The sequence below is a fragment of the Dama dama genome, chromosome 15 (genome assembly GCF_033118175.1).
Source record: "Dama dama isolate Ldn47 chromosome 15, ASM3311817v1, whole genome shotgun sequence".
Lineage (NCBI taxonomy): Eukaryota > Metazoa > Chordata > Mammalia > Artiodactyla > Cervidae > Dama > Dama dama.
This window is the reverse complement of record NC_083695.1, coordinates 15,753,407-15,776,232: the sequence shown is the minus strand read 5'-3', so window position 1 is coordinate 15,776,232 and position 22,826 is coordinate 15,753,407. Positions and strand designations below refer to the sequence as shown.

The following is a 22,826-nucleotide window of genomic DNA, read 5'->3' as shown; positions in this document are numbered from 1 at the left end:
TATTATCAATTCAACATGTATTTAATATAAAAATTATTAATCAAATATTTTTCATATTAGGATTCTAAAATATACTGTATATTTTATACTTACAGAACATCAAAGTCTGGAGGCTTTCATTGCAGATAATCAATATTTAGATTTTGTAAAATTTGTGGTTGAAGAAGCACACACGGAAATCTCCAGACATACTTAAAACTTTACTAGTAACTGAATAGAAATGGAATATCAGCTTTTAAGATTTAATTTTAATTAAAGCTAAAATTTAAAATGTAGTTCCCTAGCACACTGACCACCTCTCAGGTGACCAGTAGCCATCAATGCTGTCATCTCGGTGCAGTTCTAGACCCTAGAATGAGGACTGTGGCTGATTTTTCCTTACAGGTGGAAACGCTGAGGTTTCTGACCAGTGTCCCAGAGGGCACTCAGTCCGGAGCAGAAGGCTCTGTTGCCAGAGTGAGCCTGTAAGGTCTACCATACAGAATGGAAGACAGCTTTGAACTCTTGTGTACACGCAGCCAAGAGAGAAGCCAAGCTCTGGGAGAAGGCCCTCCTGTACCAAATAAAGCACCATTTCCAGATGAGAATAGTCCGGGGCTCGGGAAGAGTGGCAGCTGAAGGGCAGGGCATCAGAGGGGGCCTGTCCCAGTGCCTTGAGCTTCATCACAGCCCCACGAGTTGGGGCTCAAGCAGCAGAAGTGCGTTTCCCTCGGGTCTGGGCTCTGGGAGTCCCAGGCTGAGGTGCTGACACAGTAGGTTTGTGCTAAGGCCTCTTCCTTGGGCTCGCGTGCAGTCGCCCTCTCGCTGGGAGCACTGTTCCCGTGGCCTTGCCCTGTGCTTCTGTGCAGAGAGCTGGCTACTCTCTTATGAAGACAGGCTCAGGGCCCTCACCCTTATAGCCTCATTTTACTTTCATTCCTTCCCTCGAGGCTCCGTCCACACCCAGCCCCGTGGGGTGTAAGGCCTGTGAGTTTTGGGGGGACAAAGATGCCAGCTTATCACAGGGCCTTATTAGGAGAGGTCCCCTGGCATCTGGCCTTCAGCTCTGGAGGGACTGACATGCTCATTCTTTCTCACGGGTCCCTGGACCTGACTGTGGGAAGCCTGCTTCCTAGAACCTAATGATGTCTGTACCATACTGTCAGTTTAGTAGTTCACATGTGGGGTCTTCCTCCCCGCATTGAGAGGTGTGTTCCTGATTCTCCAGTGCTCCTTTCCGTGACAGCACCTGCCTCATCCTTCAGAAGGTTATCTCTGAGCATGCAGCTGGAGCAGAGGGAGGCAGCATCCTGAGACCGTCCCCAGGCTCAGGGACACCAGGGGGTGTTCCTGCCCTGCTGTGCAGACAGCTTGCCTGGGCTGTGTTGTGTTCAGACCTGCCCGATTGCCTTGCTGCTCCGCCTGTGTCCTGCAGACCACGGACACCCCAGTGCCTGCTTGTTTGTTCAGCGTGGCCCGTCCCCAGAGGTTGAGGTACTGAGCTCACTGCCGCCTCAGAACCTCTTGCACTTTCTCTTCCAAGACCACAGGGCACTCCGGGTTCTCTCTCTCTCTGTGTCTCACCTGTTTTCTCTCTGGCTCCCACCTCTCCTCTCCCCTTAGATGGAACACCCCGTGCGTCAGTTACCTCCCAGGTGCCTAGGATCATGCATGCTGCCTGTAGGCCTTAGGTACTCAGTTGTTGAATGAGTATTCATCCTTCACTTTACATTTCAGTCTGCAGCTTTCCCCCAGCATTTTAGGAGAGTCTATTTTATATAGGAGATACTATTTTATAGGAGATACTATTTTTATATTTTATATTTTATAATTAATAATGATGCTAATACCATTTAAAATAGAATCACCTAATTGCAGGGTTGGCTATAGGAAAACCCTATTGTGTTACATCCTCTTTGGGCAACTCCAGTTGTTAGGAGATCCTCCTTTCGTTGAGTCCAGATCCATTTGTCTGAGATTCCAGTCCTGTGAGCCATGGAAGCAGCTCTAACTTGGCTGTCACACCTCCACACCTCTGCACGTCCTCCTTCAACTTTGTCACCTGATGTGGGGATTTTGGTCTTGCTGCCATCTGAGTCATCTCAGGGAGACATTGATGTGGACTTGAACACAGAACTCCTGGCGTGATCTGGCCAGTGTGGAGCAGACGGGGTCTCCTCCCTCCGTTCCCAGCCTGTCCCCCCTGCTCTCTTGAGCAGTGTCGTCTGGTGTACATCACACTGGTCCAGCACTGGGCCGGCAGTGGGGCAGCATTGCAGGGTCAAGGAGCTCCATAGCTTCAGAGGCTGGCTGTCACCTTACTCCCGTGTGGCAGGCTGAACATTCACGGGGCTTTGTGAAGACTGAGAATGTCTGAAAAGTTCTACCAAACAGCACCTTTAGGCCTACCTATTAATTTAAACATACACATGTTTACGGTGGGCAGTGAGAGTATCTTGCTACTCTGTGTAACACGTACGTTTGGGTTTTTTTGACAGTTTTTTGTCTCCCCTAAACTGGCCACTTTTGTTCTGAGCGTGGTGCCTCCAATATCCATCATCGCAGTGCTTTATGGTCGATACCTACGGAAACTGACCAAAGTCACTCAGGACTCCCTGGCACAAGCCACTCAGGTAAAGGCCTCCCCCTGGTGCGGTCTCAGAGCCAGGTTATCGGTGGGCAGACCCTAAAGAATGTGTTTAACCTTTCCAGAAAGTACTTCATTTTCCTCGTGTTAGCCCTGCAGATCCTAGAAACCCCAGGCACTCTGCCTTCTAGACTAGATTTCTACCCACACCGCAGCACTGATCCCACTTGACTACATCATATGAACTTATGTCACTGTTTTTTATAGGATGAAAAGGCCAATCATATTCTGAAAATAGTTGTCCTGGATGATACTCTGTCCTTTATCAACTAATAAAAATAGCTTTGTAGTGCTGTCCTTGTAATGCTGTCCAGTTTTGTCTTTTTTAAAAATTAAAAATAATCATTATATTTCTGTTACAAAAACCATGCATATTTATGAAAATAAAATTTTGAGAAATGTAAGGAGAAAAAAATGCATAATCCTAGCTCTGAATGAATGTTATTAACATTTTGGAGTCTATCCTTTTTATCTTACCTTTCTCACTGCATAAAAATATATTTATTTATCTACCAACCCTCTCACTTATTTTTCTGTCTACCTCTATATATATGATGCATGTATGTACAGATACATATTTGTTTCCAAAAGCAGGATTCTTCATATACTCTGCTTTGTAATCTGGTTTTTACTTAGTCGCATATGACAAGCAGCTTTCCGTTGATAGTATCTTAAACATGAGAACCACATTTTAATTTTGCCTCCCCTGAAATGTTTGTATTATTCTCCCAGCTAGCTGAGGAACGTATTGGAAACATCAGAACTGTTCGAGCTTTTGGGAAAGAAATGACTGAAATAGAGAAATACACCAGCAAAGTGGACCATGTGATGCAGTTAGCAAGGAAAGAGGCATTTGCTCGGGCTGGCTTCTTTGGAGCAGTAAGTTGATCATTTTGGAAAGAGTGAAAAGTGTAGACACCGTGATCAGGAGAGATTTTTATTCTGTGGCTCTTGCCATACATAGAAAATACTTCCCTTCTCCCTCAAGACTAAGAATTACCATTCTTAAAAATATTTTTGTGAAGGAGGGGGAAAACAAGTATATGTAATTAAAGGAAAGGTGGTGAGACCAAAACTGTGGGATCAGGCCCTGATCCTCAGAGTATGGTCCAGACTGGGCACATCAGCTTCACCTGGAAACTGGTTAGACACACAGATCCTCAGCTCCACAAAACTCTTGGAATGCAGCTGGCGATCTGTCCTTTAGCACCAGGTCATTCTGGTGTAGGCAGTTTTAAACCCACTGAGGATTAGCCAAAATAACCTCAGTGTATTCAAGAAGGGGGTATAAGAAAGTTGACCACATTGATCACAAGGAGCTCAGGTAGGACATCGAGCTAGAAAATCACCATGATGGCAGAGTCACAGTACTTTCAAAGTGGAAAGATGGTAGGGGTGATTCAGTAGCGGCCGTAACTGAACAGACGGGAAGCCCTGAGGAGGCACGCTTACAGAGACTGTGTACCTAATGCACATCAGAGCAGGTGAGCCCGGTATCTTATCTGCTTCCCGGTGCAGCCTGCCCAGCCTACCATGGTAGAACACATCGATTTCTTCCACTTAGGGGAGGCATCCTGAATATCATTTTTTTTCCTTTGCAAATTGATTAGATTGAGTAAAATAGGAATCTGATGGGTAGCTTAGTATCTAGGTTTCTATGTTTATGAGATTATTGCCTTCAATATTACAATATTTCAAAAATAATTTTGAGGGACTTAACCTGACTTTCCAGCAGTTAAGATTCCATGCTTCCATTGCAGGAGGCAGAGATTTGATCCCTGGTCAGAGAACTAAAATCCCATATGCTGTGCAGTACAGCCAAAAAAAAAAAAAGAATTTTAAAATTGAGACTAAAATGTAGTGTTTTGGAAGAATCTTCCTTGGTGGTTACTTGCATAAAGGGGGTCTGCACAGTGTGAGTGCTTTCTGCATGGGGGCCTTTGGCTCTCACCTGACTTCTCACCTGTGTTTTCTTCCGTCCACAGACTGGGCTCTCTGGGAACCTGATCGTGCTTTCTGTCCTGTACAAAGGTGGGCTGCTGATGGGCAGTGCCCACATGACAGTGGGCGAACTCTCCTCCTTCCTAATGTATGCTTTCTGGGTTGGAGTAAGCGTCGGAGGTATATAATTTAAATAGGCTTGGGGAATTAATGAAAAATCAGGTTATAGTTTCTGAAACGAAAACCTAACTTTCCCATTACTCCACCACTCACCAATTAACTAACTGCAAAAACATTTCCTAGAATGTTACGCCAACCTGACTTTGAAGGACGGAATAAAGATGACTGTGATCCTCCCTGGGTTGAGAAGTGTTAGATTTTTACAGGCCCTCTGCCCCCCATAGCTCACAGAGCACAGGGTCTCACTGGATCTGTTCCCAGCCAGCATGCAGGGCAACCTGTTCTCTTTCACTGTAGCATGGATGCTGGGGGGAGGGATGGTAGGAACAGGCATGTGCAGGAACCCTCATCCTCTGATGGTGATGCTTTCATGATAGGCAGGTTGCTGGTGGGGAGAAGGCAGCCATGTTCAAAACTAGTGAACAATCCAAAATAGAAGTGGTAAAGTACATGAGACACAGTTGCTTGCTTTTGTAAAGAGTCTCTCAGAGCCCAGCTTTCCTTGTCCCACTCTGAGTGAAGGGAAGCAAGCTCCTTGGAGGCAGAATTGTGTGGAGTCTGCAAAGCCCCAACCAACCTGGAGCCAATGATTTCCTGCTTTTTGTTTTCCTTCCTTTCATTGAAAACCGAGACGGAAAGGTTAGATCAACAGCTTCAAGTCTGGTTAAAGGAGCTCAGGTATCCCACAGGGTCACCTCAACTTTTTATTTTCAGGGTGCCAGAGTTTTCTCCTGGTTAAAGGAGAGGCTTTTCCTTAGACATCCGCAGGCAAGTAAGGATTTTTCTGGACTGAGAGTTCCAGAGATCTGTTTAAAATAACATTTTAGTCCTGCTGGCTGGTCTTGAAGAAAAATCTGGTCCAAGATGTTTCTGGGTGCTGAGTGACTTGCAAGACAAGACCCATTCAGGATGCTGGCGCGATGACAGCATTGTTCCTTTCTTTCCAACCCTGGGGTTGGGTCTGACAGGCGGTAGGGTCACACACCGTGTGGTCATGTTTCCCGCTCTGAACAGATGTGCTGGCCGCCACCTTCCCTCTCTGTGACGTTTCTGTGCACGTTTCACACTTAGCCATCGTCAGCTTTCCTCCTGGCCCCCAGTCTTGTGCTCTCTGCCACATTTGACTTGATCTTTCTTAGAAGTTTATAATTTTAATGAACTTTAACTTAACAATATATTCTTTCATGGAGTGTGCTTTTAATATACTTAAAAAGTCATCTCTGAACCCAAGGTCATGTAAGTTTTTCTCTTATGTTGTCTTCTAGGAGCTTTATAGTTTTGCATTTTATGTTTAGATCATTTTGAGTTAATTTGTGAAAGGTGTAAGGCCTGTGTCCCTATTTGTTACTTGCACATGGAAATCTAGTTGTTGCAGCATCATTTGTTGAAAAGTCTACCCTCTCTCCATTGAATTGCCTTTGCTCAACTATTGAAGGTTGATTGACTATATTTATGTGGCTGTTTCTACCCGATGCATCCTTAATTTAACCTGAAGGTTTTAGTCCACTGTATCTTATACAAATATTCATATACACGAGGATATCTGAATTGCGTTTTTTCAGCACCCTTACTGAGGGAAAGGGTTACAAAGTATATGTTCTGGCAGTTGATGTGGACCAGTGGACTTGGGGTTTTAAATCATAGTTCAAAGGTGACTTTTAAGCAGAGGTTGTTAGTATATCTAACATTGCCAAATTTCTTTTCAGTTTTCAACCTAGTAATGTTTTATTTGTTGAGTTGGAAAGATGGGTTAATTTTGTGGATGTGCCTTTTAAATGAATGTTGGGGTACCTTGTATTCCTTTTTAATATGAGATAAGCATTATATTTTATTTTTATTGCTCGACTTTTGACTAAGCAGACTTTTCTGTAACATTGTGATTTTAATTCAGTGCTTGACTAGTATGACTATATATATTTGTAAATCCCCGGATCAGACCAAAGCCTTATGAGAGATAATGAAATTGGAGGAGGAGAAGCTGAAGGAAAACAAGGGTATGAGACAGAGGGAATTCTGACAGATTCCCAGGAAGCTGCTTCAAACCCTTCAAACCCTGTTGTTTGAAAGTAGCAGATTTTATGTTAAAAGCAGGCTATTGTCACTGTCCCCAGAGGGCTGGGGGTGGCAGAGGGCCATTTATTGGCCGATGATGGATGTGCGCCTTTGCTTCTCATCCTCAGGTCTCAGCTCCTTCTACTCAGAGCTAATGAAGGGACTGGGTGCTGGAAGCCGCCTCTGGGAGCTCCTTGAGAGAGAACCTGAGCTTCCTTTCAATGGTGGGTCTGAACTGGGTTTACTTTTCTTTGCTGGGATTGAACATGTGTGGTTTAGGACAGTGAGACCAGCTTCCTGCCCTACCTGGGAAGGATGAGCATGAACTAGACCCTGTCTTTACCACGACAGGGAGGGACAGGGCCATCGGAGGGTGGACCGTGAGGACAGATTGCTGTTGGGTGCTGCTGGGGGGCCCCAGGGCATCCCTGGAGGTGGGGGGCCTGACCACACAGCGTGCACCCACCGTTTCCCTCCCTGCAGCTGATGTGTTACCACAAACGGCAGGAGGAAGTGCATGCCGCTCAGGAGTGCAGACAGGAAGGGCCTGGCCAGGCCACCAGAACTGTCTTCCTTGGTGATTTTGACATTTGGGGGCGGGGAGGAAAGGAAGAGGGTTCGTGCATAGGAAAGCCTCTGAGTTGCTTGGCTTTGGGGATGGGGTGGAGGATGCTGATGCTAATTGGCTTTGAACCATCTCCTTCGTGAGCTGCTTCACTGGAAGCCAGTGTTTGAGGCAGCTGTGGCCTGGGCCCAGCAGCCAGGCTCAGTGGAAGAAGCAGCGATCACTGTCAGCTACTCACTGGCCCCAGGGCAATAGTGAATGCCAGCATTCTCCACTGTGATAGACTGGCAGGAATGAGCCCGACTGGGAGAGATGGAGCCACTTCTCCCAGTCAACAGCAAGGTCACCCCGGGATAGAACTGACCTCTGACCCCCTCGAGCTCTGGGGCTGTTGTGCAGTGCCTGCCTGTTCATCACGCTCTTAAAACAACTCTTTAGAGAAGGTGAGATAAACCCTGGATGGGGGGCCTGCAGAGGCAGCCCACAGGGAGAAGGCCACTGGACTCGGCCGGCAGCTCTTGGGCCGGAAGCTCCATCAGCTGCTGCTCGATCAGTAGGACTGGGATGTGGCCTTGGCCTCTGCGGCCGCGAGGCTCCAGCGCGGCGGCAGGCCTGCAGTGCCCTGGTGCAGAGCAGGCTGGGGGCGCGGGACACGGCTGCCTCCCGACGCCTGAGAAGCGCCCAGACGCCAGAGCTCGCTGTGCTGGGCGGAGGCCGTGGTCAGGTGGGTGCAGCCTGGGCTCAGCTGTGCTCATGTGCTTGGCGCTGAGTGATTCATGTCCTGTCTTACCTTGCAGAGGGGGCTGTTTTGAATGAGAAAAACTTCCAGGGCGTTTTGGAGTTCAAGAACGTGCATTTCGCCTATCCAGCTCGCCCAGAGGTGCCCATATTCCAGGATTTCAGCCTTTCCATCCCATCAGGATCCGTCACAGCACTGGTTGGCCCAAGTGGTGCTGGCAAATCCACAGTGATTTCCCTCCTGCTGAGATTGTATGACCCTGGCTCTGGTGAGTGGTTCAGCGTGTTGTGGGACAGGGGCCTCTCTTGAGCCCTTCTACTCCTGAGCCCTGGGAGAGGGTCCGAGTGTTGCAGAGGCCATGCACTGTGTGAGTTCTGAGTGCCAGAGGGTGTGTTCCCGGGGAGGAAGCCCCTTAAACAGCGGTGTCACTTTTCGGGCTGTGCCCTCACCCAGAAGGCTTGTCGGGCATCGTACCCTTTGTGTCAGCTCCTCGTCTCCTGTGCAGCGTCCCCTGCACCCGGAGAGGGGAGCAGAAAGGCGCCTCTGTGCGGCGCTGCTGGCCGCACGTGGAGAGCGTGTGCGTGCGCCGTCCGCGCTGCGCAGGCGCCGAAGGGTCCTCCCGCTGGGCGCCGGCGTGCAGGCCGGGCACGTGGGCGTCAGTGGTCCGCCCCTGTGCTGCTCCTGGGGCGCTCCTGTCTTCAAGTAGTAGATATTTTCTCATTTCGGTTTCTGTTTCTAAGTGGATTATAGCATCTTATAGAGCAAACAACACATTCTGTTACTTACTTATATCTTTTTAAAACTGAGATATAATTGACATTTAACAGTTTCAGGTGTACAACATAATGATTCACTATGTGTATATATTGTTAAATGATCACACAATCATTAGTGTGATGTTAGTGTGTTAAGTTAACATCCCTTACCACACGTAGTTGATATCCTTCTTTATATCAGAGTTTAGAGAAGATATTCTGTATTTGTTGGTTTATTTTTGGATTAAGGAAATGTTTCTTGACAAGAAAAAAATTATTGATATAAAATAAAAAATTGGTTTATTTATTTTTGGTCTTGTGATTTGTGGGATTTTAGTTGCCCGACCAGGGATCGAACCTGGGCCCTCAGCAGTGAGAGATTGGAGTCCTAACTGCTGGACCACCAGGGAATTCCCTAAAACCATCAATTTAAAGACTAGGTCTTATAGTCTTTTTGGTTAGAACACTGTGAGAGCTGGTTGTGTGCCAGGGAGTGATCTCATGTGCAAAACCACCAAGTGTGTTAAAGTGGATATCACTACACTGTCTGCCTCTGGAATCACTGCCTGGACTTACCTTCTACTTGCTATAAAATTCTGAGCTTAGGAAAATCCTAGCGAGAGGGATGCAAAACATTGAGTCTCTGGTTTCTTCATCACAGTGAATAGATCAGGGAGAAAAGCAACTGCAGTTACATTCCTGCCTTGTGGAGCCTGTACAGAGTGCTTATGCTTTCTAAGTCAATACCTCGGGTTTTTTGTAGGTGTTTGAAAATTTATTTTTGGCTTGTATAGTGTCATATAGCTAACTGAGAAAGAATAGGATTTCTTGTGTTGGTCACTGTCATCATAATCAGGAGGCATGATTTCATTCCCTCAGGGTGTAAACGTAATTCTGTCAGCTGAGGTCAAAGAATTACATCTGACATTGAAACTCTCTGCCATCCTATCAGTCAGATAGCAGACTCTTCTACATCTGCGTTGACACAGGAAGGAAGGCGAGCTGGAGGGATGAGCTAGGTGTGCTGGTCATCCAGTCGTCACAGGGAGAGAGTAGGTGCACATGATCCAGAAAAGTCCCTTCCAGCTCTGAAAGTCACTGAAACCCATTGGTTTTAGATTTGTTTGGAGATTTTGAGTATCTAATCTTTAAAAAACTGAGTCTGGAGTTTTCCCACCAGATCCCATCTGTGTTTCTGTCAGTCACTGCCCCCATGGCACCCACTGACCTCTTTCCCTTCTTCCCTGCAAGGAACAATCAGCCTGGATGGCCACGACATCCGTCAGCTAAACCCAGTCTGGTTGAGATCCAAGATTGGGACAGTGAGTCAGGTAAGAGGAGAGGGGTCCATTTTTATTATACTTTATTTTAAAATTGCTTTTGTCATTTGCTTTTCTCTTGGTCTTGGACCTTTCAAAAGAAAAAGAATGGATGTTTTTCAGATGTAGTAAACTAACCTTATCAGGCAGATTGTTTGGGTTTGTAGTGCTGTTTCCTGAAGACGTTAGACACTTTAACCACTTTAACCACCTTTTTCCAAAGGTGGACACTGTCATTACTTGTAATGCAGGTAGTCCAGAAGATTGGGGAGAAAAAGATACAGCTTTTTAGCTTCTTTTGATTCTTTCTCAGTTCTCATGTTCATTAGTAGCCGGTCTACTGTTTTGCCAGGGTTTCAGAGATAAGCAAGCAAAGACTATGCCAAGAGCCAGGTCCCCTTGCAAAAGGTAGAGGATTTCAAGAACATTAATATGGTCTCTTTGATGAAGCTCTTTTCACAAGACCACCTAGTGCAGGGGAATTTTGACAAGCTATTTATATTTTTATTCCCAAGCTTTGTGCACAACAGACAAACCCAAGCCTTCCCCCACTCCTGGGCCTCTCCCTCCAGTGAAACCCCCCTCAGCCCCACTCCTCTGGGGACGGGTCGGGGACAGTGATGGGCTTGGCTCGGGAGTGCTAGGGTAACAGCGGTGCCATGTCCTCATTAAGGATAGAGCAAGAAGCTGGGAGTTTATTAGCTTTTTAGGACAATTCCACAGAACAGTTCTGTGCAAATGCCACTTTCCCATCTGCTTTGTGTTTCAAGAAGTGACAGAAAGAGATGGACTCTCCCTTCGTCCTTGGAAGGCAGGCAGCTGGAGAACGCAGACGGGGCTGAGGTCTTCCTCGGGAAAGGGGACTTGAATTTACAGAGCATCTGCTACATTCAGGGTGAGGGCAGGATCCTGCAGTGGTGATCTTCAGATGGTAAAGTCAGTCCTGCTCGTGCTAACATGTGAATCATTTAGTCACTGTGGGGTAAATTGATGGAGAATGAGAAAATAGAACCCCCCGCCCCCCAAAAAACCAGTATATAGTCTCTGGGAAAAGTTCTTAGATATAAATATTGTACTAAGCTCCACTGTATTACTGGCCTTTTGAAATTTTCAATAAGTATGTTTTGTTTCCAATGTGTAGGAGCCAATTTTGTTTTCTTGCTCAATTGCGGAGAACATTGCATATGGTGCAGACGACCCCGCCTCAGTGACCACTAAGCAGATAGAGCAGGCAGCCGCTGTAGCCAATGCAGCTGCTTTCATCCAAAATTTCCCTCAAGGATTCAACACTGTGGTCGGAGAAAAGGGCGTTCTCCTCTCAGGTGCGTTTTTGTTACTCTTCGTCGCAAAACGTCTCTGCTCCAAAAAACTCTCCAAACATTTCCTATCGCGCTGTTATTTTTTAATTAGGCTTTTGTCCTTAGAGTTCATGAAATTAACATTTTTGTTTTCTCAGATCTCTTTTGTATGTGACAATTCCCCAATTCCTTTCACTTTCTCCCCAAAGGTGTTTTTCCAGACTCCCACTGGAGGTCCCACTGGGTAGTATTCAGCCACAGCCTCTTTTTCTCATCTGAGAATAGATGTTTTACAATTCAAGATCCTTGAAAGTAAGACAGACACTGGATGGCAGGATGACTTGTCCTGGGAGGCAGAGACTGAGCCAGAGGAGATGTGCAGCTGGAGGAGATTGTGTGTAGACCCAGGACTGAGAGGCTTTTCTATGAAAGACCAGAGAGTAGATGATTTAGGTTTGTAGACTACATGTGGTCTCTGTCACAGAGTCATCTTTTTTTTTTAAACAACTCTTTTCAAATGTAATAACCACAGAGAGGTCCTGGTCCGGACCTGACCCAGGCAGAGCCCGTCACGTCCTGTTCTGGACAGTGGGGGCTTGCAGGCCTGTGGCACCACTGGGATTCCAGTCCTGGGACTCCCTGTGACGTCAGCTCAGGCAGCGAGTCAGATCGCATTATGGGGGCCGAGTTACAGGAGGGAAAGAGAAACAGTTCTGTTGCTTTCAACTGCAAAAGTAGGACCAATGAATAGAGAGGTAAGTTCAGTTCAGTCACTCAGTCATGTCCTACTCTTTGCAGACCCATGGACTGCAGCCCGCCAGGCTTCCCTGTCCATCACCAACTCCCAGAGCTTACCCAAACTCACGTCCATAGAGTTGGTGATGCCATCCAACCATCTCATCCTCTGTCGTCCCCTTCTCCTCCTGCCTTCAATCTTTCCCAGCATCAGGGTCTTTTCCAATGAGTCAGCTCTTCGCATCAGGTGGCCAAAGTATTGGAGTTTCAGCTTCAACATCAGTCCTTCCAGTGAACACCCAGGACTGATTTCCTTTAGGATGGACTAGTTGGCTCTCCTTGCAGTCCAGGGGCCTCTCAAGAGTCTTCTCCAACACCACAGTTCAAAAGCAGCAATTTTTTGGTGCTCAGCTTTCTTTATGGTCCAACTCTCACATCCATATATGACTTCTGGAAGAACCATAGCTTTGACTAGATGGACCTTTGTTGGCAAAGAAATGTCTCTGCTTTTTAGTATGCTGTCTAGGTTGGTCATAGCTTTTCTTCCAAGGAGCAAGCATCTTTTCATCTTTTCATGGCTGCAGTCACCATCTTCAGTGCATTTGGAGTCCCCCCCCAAAAAAATAGAGAAGTAAAATTTTGGTTAAACACAGTTCTGTTTTGTTTTTATTACAAATATTGAGAGGTGCTTCCTTTCATGATGATCTTTGTCACTGGATCTGCACGAGCAGGGGAGGGAGGCCTCCATGTCAGAGTGAAGGCTGGTGCAGGAATCCTTTCTAACACTAAACTTTCTGCTTGAACTTAGGGTACAGATAGTTTAACACAAAAATGTTTTAAGATTGTTGTGTATGATTGTTAAAACTATAGGCAGTAGATGAAAACCTGCTTTTGATGGATGGGGTAAGTTACAGCCTAGCACTGTTCCTGCGTCTCTGGGACAGCGTGTCCTCGGGCAGGATGCTGGGAGCTGACGGGGATGGAGGTGCAGAGCTGGGGGTGCCTGTGCGCGGCCCAGTGGTGCATCACCTGCTCCCTGGGGACAGACTCTGTGTGTCTTCCCTTCACCAGGATTCCCAGGCTCTGTCTCCCAGTGAAGGAACCGAAGGTTTCAGTCCACTGTGGAGGAAGGGGTGGGCTTCTAGCAGCAGACGCCCGTGTGCTCACTGGCACCTGGGATTTTCAGAGCTGACTAAAGCCCTCACTGGCCACTCTGCCCACCCACACTGAGCATTCGGACCCCCACCAACCAGAGAGGTTCAGATAGAAAGGGTTTTTCCTCCCTCCCTCGTTGTGAGGATGGGATTGCCTAGTTGAGGACAGTTTTCAGCAGTACCATTCATTTCACTTTAAGTGATTAACTTCTTTTAGATGAAATAAGAAGTATGTTCAGCCAATACAATTAATTACTGAGGACGGAACTGAGTTTTCTCACATGATGAACTAAGTTAGAAGGAGTGAGCTGTGTCCTGCTGTGAGACTCATCAGCTTTGAGTTAGGCTAGTGGCCCTGGAGGAGAGCAGAGGGCCAGTGGAACAGAATGGAGGAGGGGAGTTAGCACTTCCTGTCCTCCTGCATTTCCCCTACACATCCCACCCCTTTTTTTAGTAGAGTTAGAGCTGACAAGCAAGGCAGGAGGGGGTTAGAGTAGCTGCTGTCTCTGCCGCCCCCAGTCACACGCGTGCAAGCTGTTCCCCGGGTGGGAAAGAGAACCAGCTGAGCGTCGACGCACAGAGTCACGCTCTGGGCAGACAGGAGCGTCACCATTCCAGCTGCCCTCGCTCTCATCAGTTCACGCCCTGCCCCGAACCCCAGCTCCCCTGAGTTTCCTTTGCCTTTCCTCCTACAAGAGACACTCTGCTGGGGGAGGGGGAGCAAACGTGTGGTGATAAGCACAGCCCGTGCACAGTTCAGCAACACATGAGCCATTAACTTCCAGATGTTCAGACTGGATTTAGTAAAGGCAGAGGAACCAGAGATCAAATTGCCAACATCCACTGGATCATCCAAAAAGCAAGAGAGTTCCAGAAAAATGTCTATTTCTGCTTTATTGACTACGCCAAAGCCTTTGACTGCATGGATCACAATAAACTGTGGAAAATTCTGAAAGAGATGGGAATACCAGACCACCTGACCTGCCTCTTGAGAAACCTGTATGCAGGTCAGGAAGCAACAGTTAGAACTGGACATGGAACAACAGACTGGTTCCAAATAGGAAAAGGAGTACGTCAAGGCTGTATATTGTCACCCTGCTTATTTAATTTATATGCAGAGTACATCATGAGAAACGCTGGGCTGGAAGAAGCACAAGCTGGAATCAAGATTACCGGGAGAAATATCAATATCCTCAGTATGCAGATGACAACACCCTTATGGCAGAAAGTGAAGAGGAACTAAAAAGCCTCTTGATGAAAGTGAAAGAGGAGAGTGAAAAAGTTGGCTTACAGCTCAACATTCAGAAAACTAAGATCATGGCATCTGGTCCCATAACCTCATGGGAAATACATGGGGAAACAGTGGAAACAGTGTCAGGCTTTATTTTTTGGGGCTCCAAAATCACTGCAGATGGTGACTGCAGCCATGAAATTAAAAGATGCTTACTCCTTGGAAGGAAAGTTATGACTAACCTAGACAGCATATTAAAAAGCAGAAACATTACTTTGACAACCAAGGTCCGTCTAGTCAAGGCTATCGTTTTTCCAGTGGTCATGTAGGGATGTGAGAGTTGGACTGTGAAGAAAGCTGAGTGCCGAGAAATTGTTGCTTTTGAACTGTGGTGTTGGAGAAGACTCTTGAGAGTCCCTTGGACTGCAAGGAGATCCAACCAGTCCATCCTGAAGGAGATCAGTCCTGGGTGTTCATTGGAAGGACTGATGCTGAAGCTGAAACTCCAATACTTTGGCCACCTGATGTGAAGAGTTGACTCATTGGAAAAGACCCTGATGCTGGGAAAGATTGAAGGCAGGAGGAGAAGGGGACGACAGAGGATGAGATGGTTGGATGGCATCACCAACTCAGTGGACATGAGTTTGGGTGAACTCCTGGAGTTGGTGATGGACAGGGAGGCCTGGTATGCTGTGGTTCATGGGGTTGCTAAGAGTTGGACACGACTGAGCAACTGAACTGAACTGAATGCACGGTCAGACCTCAGCAGTGCACTGACCAGCTATGAGGCCGCCTGCAGGGTGTTCGTGGCACTGTCTTTCATCTGTGAAAAGGGAATCATTATAGAATCTACTTCACAGGCTTGTTGTTGAGATGAAATGAAATAATATGTGTAATGCATTTAGGAAATACCTGGTACATAGGAATTCCTCAGTATTAGCCATGATAATAATTCTTATTATTAATCTCTAGAGTGACGAGGAAATAATATATTTCAAAGATACGTTTCTATTCTCTCATCTATCTCAACTTGACCAACTGGGAGAAGCTACCTTCAGATTGCCATATGGTGTATCAGTAAAGCCTATTACCAAGAATTTTTGTTAAGACCTTCAGTTTAAAATATATATATATATTGTCGTTGTCAGGTGGGCAGAAACAGAGAATTGCAATTGCCCGTGCTCTGCTTAAGGTAAGGCTGAAGCCACTTGGCTGGGGGTTTTTGGCATTGTTCTTAACCAGGGACCTTGTAATTAGTAATGTACAATTTTTCTCCTTTCTTTTTGGAGGAGGTGGGTAGGTATATTGTTGACAGCTCTGGTGAAAGATGAGTTGGGAATTCCACTGACTGTGTTCAAATTTAACAAGTATTTCTTGGGCATTAGGAGCCCAGTACAGTGCTGGAATTATCAGAGGGAGAAAAGCTTAACTCACAGACCTTCCGTCAAGTAGCTTACTGAGTATTAAAGAAAAAAGGATGTCTGTATGTGTGTAACTGAGTCGCTTGGCTATACAGCAGAGGTTTGCATGATATTGTGAATCAACTGTACTTCAACATAAAAAGTAATAAAATTAAAGAAGCATGCAGTCTCTAACTGGAGAAACAGTAACTATATCAAAATACCAAAACAGTACAAGTATACTTACTTGTATAGTATTTAATAACCTGCCCAACTGAATGGTGGGCTTCCCTGGTGGCTCAGGGGTGAACAACCCGCCTGCCAATGCAGAAGATGCACGAGATGCAGGTTCAATCCCTGGGTTGGAAAGATCCCCTGGAGGGGGAAATGGTAACCCACTCCAGTATTCTTGTCTGGAGAATTGCATGGACAGAGCAGCCTGGTGGGCTACAGTCCATGGGGTCACAAAGGACAGGATGGAGAATGAGCACAACAAACTGAATGGTACAGACTTGAAATGCTTACCCAAGACTCCTAAGAGGAAACGGAAAAGCTGAAGTTCATAAGCATTGCATATTTTAGGAAATGATGGCCTTCTCCTTTGTTAGATAAGTACTCTCCTCAGATTTAAAGGTGATTAAAAAAAAAACCAGCTTTACTGAAGCATGATTTGCATATCATAAAATTGAGCAGTTTTAAATGTACTTTTCAGTGACTTTTAGTATATTTACAGAGTTGTACAACCATCATAATCCAGTTTTAGAACATTTCCATCATCTTGATATACCTGAGCAATATTTCTGCATTCCCAGCCCCACCTCCCAATAATATACTTTGATTTTGTCTAGATTTGCCTTTCTGGACATCTCAGGTAAATGAAAGCACACAGTGGTCTTCCGCTTGTAGCCTCCTTTCCTAGTAGAGCTTCTAAGATTCCTCCATGTTGTAGCCGTATCAGTACTTTATTCCTTTCCAGTCCTTCATATGGACAGACCACAATTTGTCTATCACTCATAGGTTAATGAACACTTGAGTTATTTCTGGTTTAGGGCTGTTAGAAATAGCACTGCTCTGAATGGTGTACAAGTTTGTGTGTGGTTATGTTTTCATTTCTTGTGGATAGATTCCTAGGCAAGACTAGAATTTATCTGTTATATACATTGGCTGACTCTTCTTTCTTTTCAGTTTTGTGTGTACTGCTCCCAACTAAACTCCAAGCGGACCCTGAGAGTTAGACTATCTGACTCACTTTAGAGCCCCATCTAATACTTTTAGTTGTTTCACCTGCGGAATAAAGCTGCACTATAAACATCCGGTTCATTGATCACTGTGATAATGGTTTAAAGTCATCTCTAACTCTTCTATTTATGAGCTCATCTCAAGCACAGTATGAACTATTTTTCATCCTTTGTGGATGCTTTATTGTGGTAGAATTCACACACTATATAGTTCACCCATGCACAGCATATAGTTCAGTGTTCATGTATTCAGAGTTGTGCATCCATCACTGTAATCAATTTAGAACCTTTTCTTCATCACCAAAATAACATTCACACATACCCACGCACCTTGTTTCCCCATTTACCTCAACCCCAGGTGACCACACATCTGCCCCTACAGATGTGCCTGTTCTGGACATTTCCTGTAAATGGAATCATAGACTTTTATGTCCAGCTCCTTTCATTAGGGTGTTTTCAGGGGTCATCCATGTTGTATCATGTATCAATGCTTTATTTCTTTTTATTTCTGAGAGGTTTTTTTTCTAATAAAATTATATCTATCTTATCTTTTTAATGTTTTTCCTTCTTCAGAATCCCAAAATTCTTCTCCTAGATGAAGCAACCAGGTGAGGATATCTTAATGTGCAATTATATTAAATCAAATTCTTTCTTTATCACAAACTTACTCTTCTGTATTTCAAGTGACGTGGCTGAGAACACCTTACACTTTAAAGGGATGGGATATGAATTAATCATGACAGTTGGGAGACAGGATGAATTGTGAGTTGAGGTTTCTAGGTCCAATTCAGACCTTTGTGATGAATCCCTCATCACTTATCAGCAGATGTGAAAAATCCTTTTTAACTTACATGGCAGTTCTCTGGAGATCAAGGGTTCAGAGCTTCTTTTTTTGATAGTAACTTTATAAAATTTAGACAGTTGGCCCAGGGAGTTGCAGTCTTGATCATAGCAGGGATCAGCTGCTTACGAGGGGCTCATGTATGTGCACCGGGAAACACATGCGTGAACAGTGTGTGTGGCACTGATGCCGCCTTCCTGTGGGCTCTTCTGTTTAGCGCACTGGATGCTGAGAACGAGCACCTCGTACAGCAAGCCCTCGACCGACTGATGGAAGGAAGGACAGTGCTCATCATTGCCCACCGTCTGTCCACGATTAAGAACGCCAACGTGGTAGCTGTCCTTGACCGGGGGAGAATCATCGAGTGTGGGAAACATGAAGAGCTGCTTTTGAAACCAGATGGGATGTACAGGAAGTTAATGAACAAACAGAGTTTTGTTTCAGCATAAAGAAGCGATTACTGGGAAACTTAATATGAGAGGTTTTAAAGCAAAGCTGCACTGTGCGGGAAAAAAAACTCAGACTGTATGAAATCTGTAAATCAGACTTCAAGTCATTTGAAATCTGCCTATTTTTTCCAAAGTTTGTAAAATAGTTTTGAGATGGATCTGTTCTGAAGACCTTTTTATTCAGAATTTTATTTTTATTTTTTTTTAATTGCAAATCAATCCATTTATTAAAGTATGCATTATAGAACAGCTTATAGAGTAATGTAAGGCCTGCTTTCTGATGTGAATAGAGCTGTGCATTCAATTAAAAGTTAAATTCTAAATTAAAATTTCCTATTTGGAACAAAAAAAAATTCTTCTTTGGTACAGAAAAGTCTCAAGTCTAAGACAATAAACTGATTTTTTATGCACATCTGTAATATTTTTTTTTTTTTTTTGCATCTGGATTTTTTTTTTTTTTTTATTAGTTGGAGGCTAATTACTTCACAACATTTCAGTGGGTTTTGTCATACATTGATATGAATCAGCCATGGATTTACACGTATTCCCCATCCCGATCCCCCCTCCCACCTCCCTCTCCACCCGACTCCTCTGGGTCTTCCCAGTGCACCAGGCCTGAGCACTTGTCTCATGCATCCCACCTGGGCTGGTGATCTGTTTCACCATAGATAGTATACATGCTGTTCTTTTGAAATATCCCACCCTCACGTTCTCCCACAGAGTTCAAAAGTCTGTTCTGTATTTCTGTGTCCCTTTTTCTGTTTTGCATATAGGGTTATCATTACCATCTTTCTAAATTCCATATATATGTGTTGGTATGCTGTAATGTTCTTTATCTTTCTGGCTTACTTCACTCTGTATAAGGGGCTCCAGTTTCATCCATCTCATTAGTACTGGTTCAAATCAATTCTTTTTAATGGCTGAGTAATATTCCATGGTGTATATGTACCACAGCTTCCTTATCCATTCATCTGCTGATGGGCATCTAGGTTGCTCAGAATTTTAATAATTATAACTTTCTAAATGGTCTAGAGCACTGATGTTATTTTCAGGTATTGTATTTTATCTTAGAATATTTTGATTAATAGAGCATGGCACCTCATTTTCTTTTATCTGCTGTTATAAATTGAAGTTATTGTCATATGACAACTTTTAAAAGGGAATTATAAATAAAAAGCCTAATTATTTTAGGCCAGTTCACCAATCACTGTGTAATCTGTTGGTAGTACTCTACCTACTTTGGGTCTCATCTTACCACGTAGCATGATAGATGGTGAAAAATCTAACCCTTTATTTTATCCTGCTAATCTCATAAAGCAACCTATACATATATTGTTCAGTTGCTAAGTCGTGTCCTACTCTTTGCAACCCCATGAGCTTCAGCACGCTAGGCTTCCCTGTCTTTCACCATCTCCTGGAGCTTGCTCAAACTCAGGTCCATTGAGCCAGTGATGCCGTCCAACCATCTCATCCTCTGTCGTCCCCTTCTCCTCTTGCCCTCTGTCTTTCTCAGCATCAGGTTCTTTTCCAATGAGTTGCCTCTTTGCATCAGGTGACCAAAGTATTGGAGCTTCAGCTTCAGCTCTAGTCCTTCCAATGAATATTCAGGGTTGATTTCTTTTAGGAAATACATATATATACAGAAATACGTAATGTCACATGGCCAGGAGGGCTCGTTTATATTTCCTGTCTCCTCTGTCTTCGAAGGGATGAAAGTACAGGAACATGTGTTCTTTTGAGCTGAGACTGTGTTTGCACGTGTGCAGTTTTTCACGGTTTCGGCACCTGAGAGCCTGATGGATTTTAAAAAGGGAAGAAGCCCCATCCTTTGAATATGAGAACTTCTGTTTTCATTATTCGTGTATTTGGGAAGTGAGGCATGAACTGCCAGGTATTATCAAAAAAGTTGTAATTTTACCCTTAGGTTGTCTGTAAGCATGTATCTTGAAAATTATCTTTTAAGAGTTTATTATTCCTACTCAAATTTTACAGTGTTTTTTCAGTTAAATAGTTATGAAATTTCATTCAATGAGGCTAAATTCCAAAATTATTAATATAGCTGTAATTTAAATCTTAAAACATTTGAAGGAAGCTTATACATTCTACAAAACGTCAAGAAACCTTAAGAGCTTGTCACCCTCTGAAAAGAGGATATAATTAACCATCTTTCTTCTATTTGTTGTTATAGTTAAAGCTAAACTTCTCAAAAATTCCTCAAGCAATGTTTTGAGCATTGCTTTGGATTTGTTGTATTCATGTCAGCACTATTAAGTTGCCGTTCCCTCAAGAAAAAGTACTTTTTCTGTAATGATAATGTCAGAACCTAAGAAGTAACATCGTTGATATGACTAAAAAGGAAGTCTTCTCAGGTCCTAAGTATTGTGATTAACTTCCTGATTATACTGGAAGAAACCACTATTTCATGATAAGCATGGAGTATTACATTTTATTCCACATAAGGGAATTCATTAATGAATTCAGTGAATAAATGAACTCTGTTCTTTGAATTTAAACAGTACATCTGTGACAATCATTTTTAACAAGTTTACTCATATTCTTTATGGTTTACTACTATGGTGGTGTTCTCAAAAAGCAGACAAAACACAATTACAAGGTTGAATCTAAAGGAAATATCTTTGTGCCACAGAAGTATTTACAAAATTGAATGTAATCGTTATATTTTACTTTCTAATACAAGGTATTCCCTTTTATATCATGGATTAAAATTTATAGTGAACTTTATCTGTGTTTGTCATTTCTTGTAAAACTTTTTATTACATTCAGTTTCTTACTAGAATTTATAAAGATTCAAGACTAAAAAAACATTACAAACATAGGAAAGTGGGAGTAATTATAAGTTCCATTCCTTTCATTCTAATCTGTTTTAAAAATTTTGCTTACTTATTTTTGGCTGTGCTGGGCTTCGGTCAATGTGCATGGGCTTTCTGTAGTTGCACGGGGGGAGCTACTCTCTGGTCTGGTTTTGGGGCTTCTCACGGGCTGACCCTGTGGGCTCAGCAGTTGTGGTACACGGGCTTAGCTGCCCCTTGGTATGTGGGATCTTCCCAGACCAGAGATCGAAAGTGTCCTCTGCATTCACAGGCAGATTCTTACCCACTGCACCACCAGAGAAGCCCATAATCTAAGGCTTTGAATGTGCTCACTTGTTATTTATAAACATTGTTCAGTTGCTTCAGCACAGTAAGGGAGCATCTCCTGCCACATATCAGACAAGGAACTGTGCTGTAGAACTGGTGCTAGATGAGTGAGGTGTGGTGTCTGCCCTCTAGAAGCTTCCAGTGTAGAAGGAGCTGTCAGGTATATAAAAGAATTAATGACAAGAAAACAGTAACAACACCTCTGTGACACTTAGCTAACACAGAATTTGTGCCACTCTTTGTTTCCAGACTGCACGTTACCACAGTGGTTACTTGGACAACCCTGTAATTTAAATAAATAGCGATCCCTGTTCACAGTTGAGGACGGAAGCACAGGCAAGTTCTGCATTGATGCAGCCAGCCTTGATGCTGCATACAGGAAGATGCCAGAAAAATGGGCAGGGCTGACATAGGGGCCATCACCACCACTTGGGAAACAGTTCTCATTGTGTGTGCATGAGGAGCCACTGAAGGACATGTAACTCATGTAGGCAGTATAAAGATGGCAGAAAGAAAGCTTAAATTGTGTGAAAACCTCCGTGTGAAGATAAAACATCACATTAATGGACCAAGTGCTTTGTTGTCTGCTCATCCAGGCTCCTCTCTGCAATGTCTCTAACCTTGGACCTTGCTGGTTCCCATGAAATAATCACAAATTAAACCATGATAGGCTATGCCCTGTATTTGAACCTTTATAAAGTAGGGCTCCACTGAGGAACTCCATTTAAGCTCCATTTCTCCATAAAAATGCCAAAGCTGTTAGAAAATAAATGAAAACAAATGTGTCACAAAACATTAAGTATATTAGTGAAAGAAGTTTGTGGAAACTGCATTGTAAATGTTTGTTTGGGGGTGTTTTTCTATGTTTTTACATCTGAAGCATCGTCGAGCTTAGCTGGTAATCTCCATTCAACTCATTCAATAAACATTTCTGGAGCATCTTCTGTTCTGTTCAGCTCTGTGCTAGTGCTGGCTGGGCCTTCCTCAGGAAATTGGTACTGGTGGTCTACAGTTGCAACGTCTTACCTATTTTGTGTGGCCTGCGAAGCTAACGAGGGTTTTTACAGTTTTAAATGGTTTTTAAAAGTTCATAACAACAACAACAAAAGATAATAAAAAGAAAAAAAAAGTTCATAACACTTGAA

The 22,826-nt window shown here is 44.1% G+C and overlaps 1 protein-coding gene across 1 annotated transcript in view; it reads left to right on the top strand.

Moving 5' to 3' along the window:
• The window catches only part of ABCB10 (ATP binding cassette subfamily B member 10), a 34,169-nt gene extending 12,904 nt beyond the window's left edge, over window positions 1-21,265 (top strand). The window contains exons 4-13 of the mRNA XM_061162983.1: window positions 2,478-2,612; window positions 3,359-3,505; window positions 4,612-4,747; window positions 6,928-7,023; window positions 8,162-8,371; window positions 10,110-10,189; window positions 11,319-11,499; window positions 15,744-15,787; window positions 17,807-17,841; window positions 18,292-21,265. Of these exons, the coding sequence (XP_061018966.1) occupies window positions 2,478-2,612; window positions 3,359-3,505; window positions 4,612-4,747; window positions 6,928-7,023; window positions 8,162-8,371; window positions 10,110-10,189; window positions 11,319-11,499; window positions 15,744-15,787; window positions 17,807-17,841; window positions 18,292-18,523 (1,296 nt within the window). The 3' untranslated portion in view covers window positions 18,524-21,265. The remainder of the gene's footprint in view (window positions 1-2,477; window positions 2,613-3,358; window positions 3,506-4,611; window positions 4,748-6,927; window positions 7,024-8,161; window positions 8,372-10,109; window positions 10,190-11,318; window positions 11,500-15,743; window positions 15,788-17,806; window positions 17,842-18,291) is intronic.
• Window positions 21,266-22,826: the final 1,561 nt, after the last annotated feature.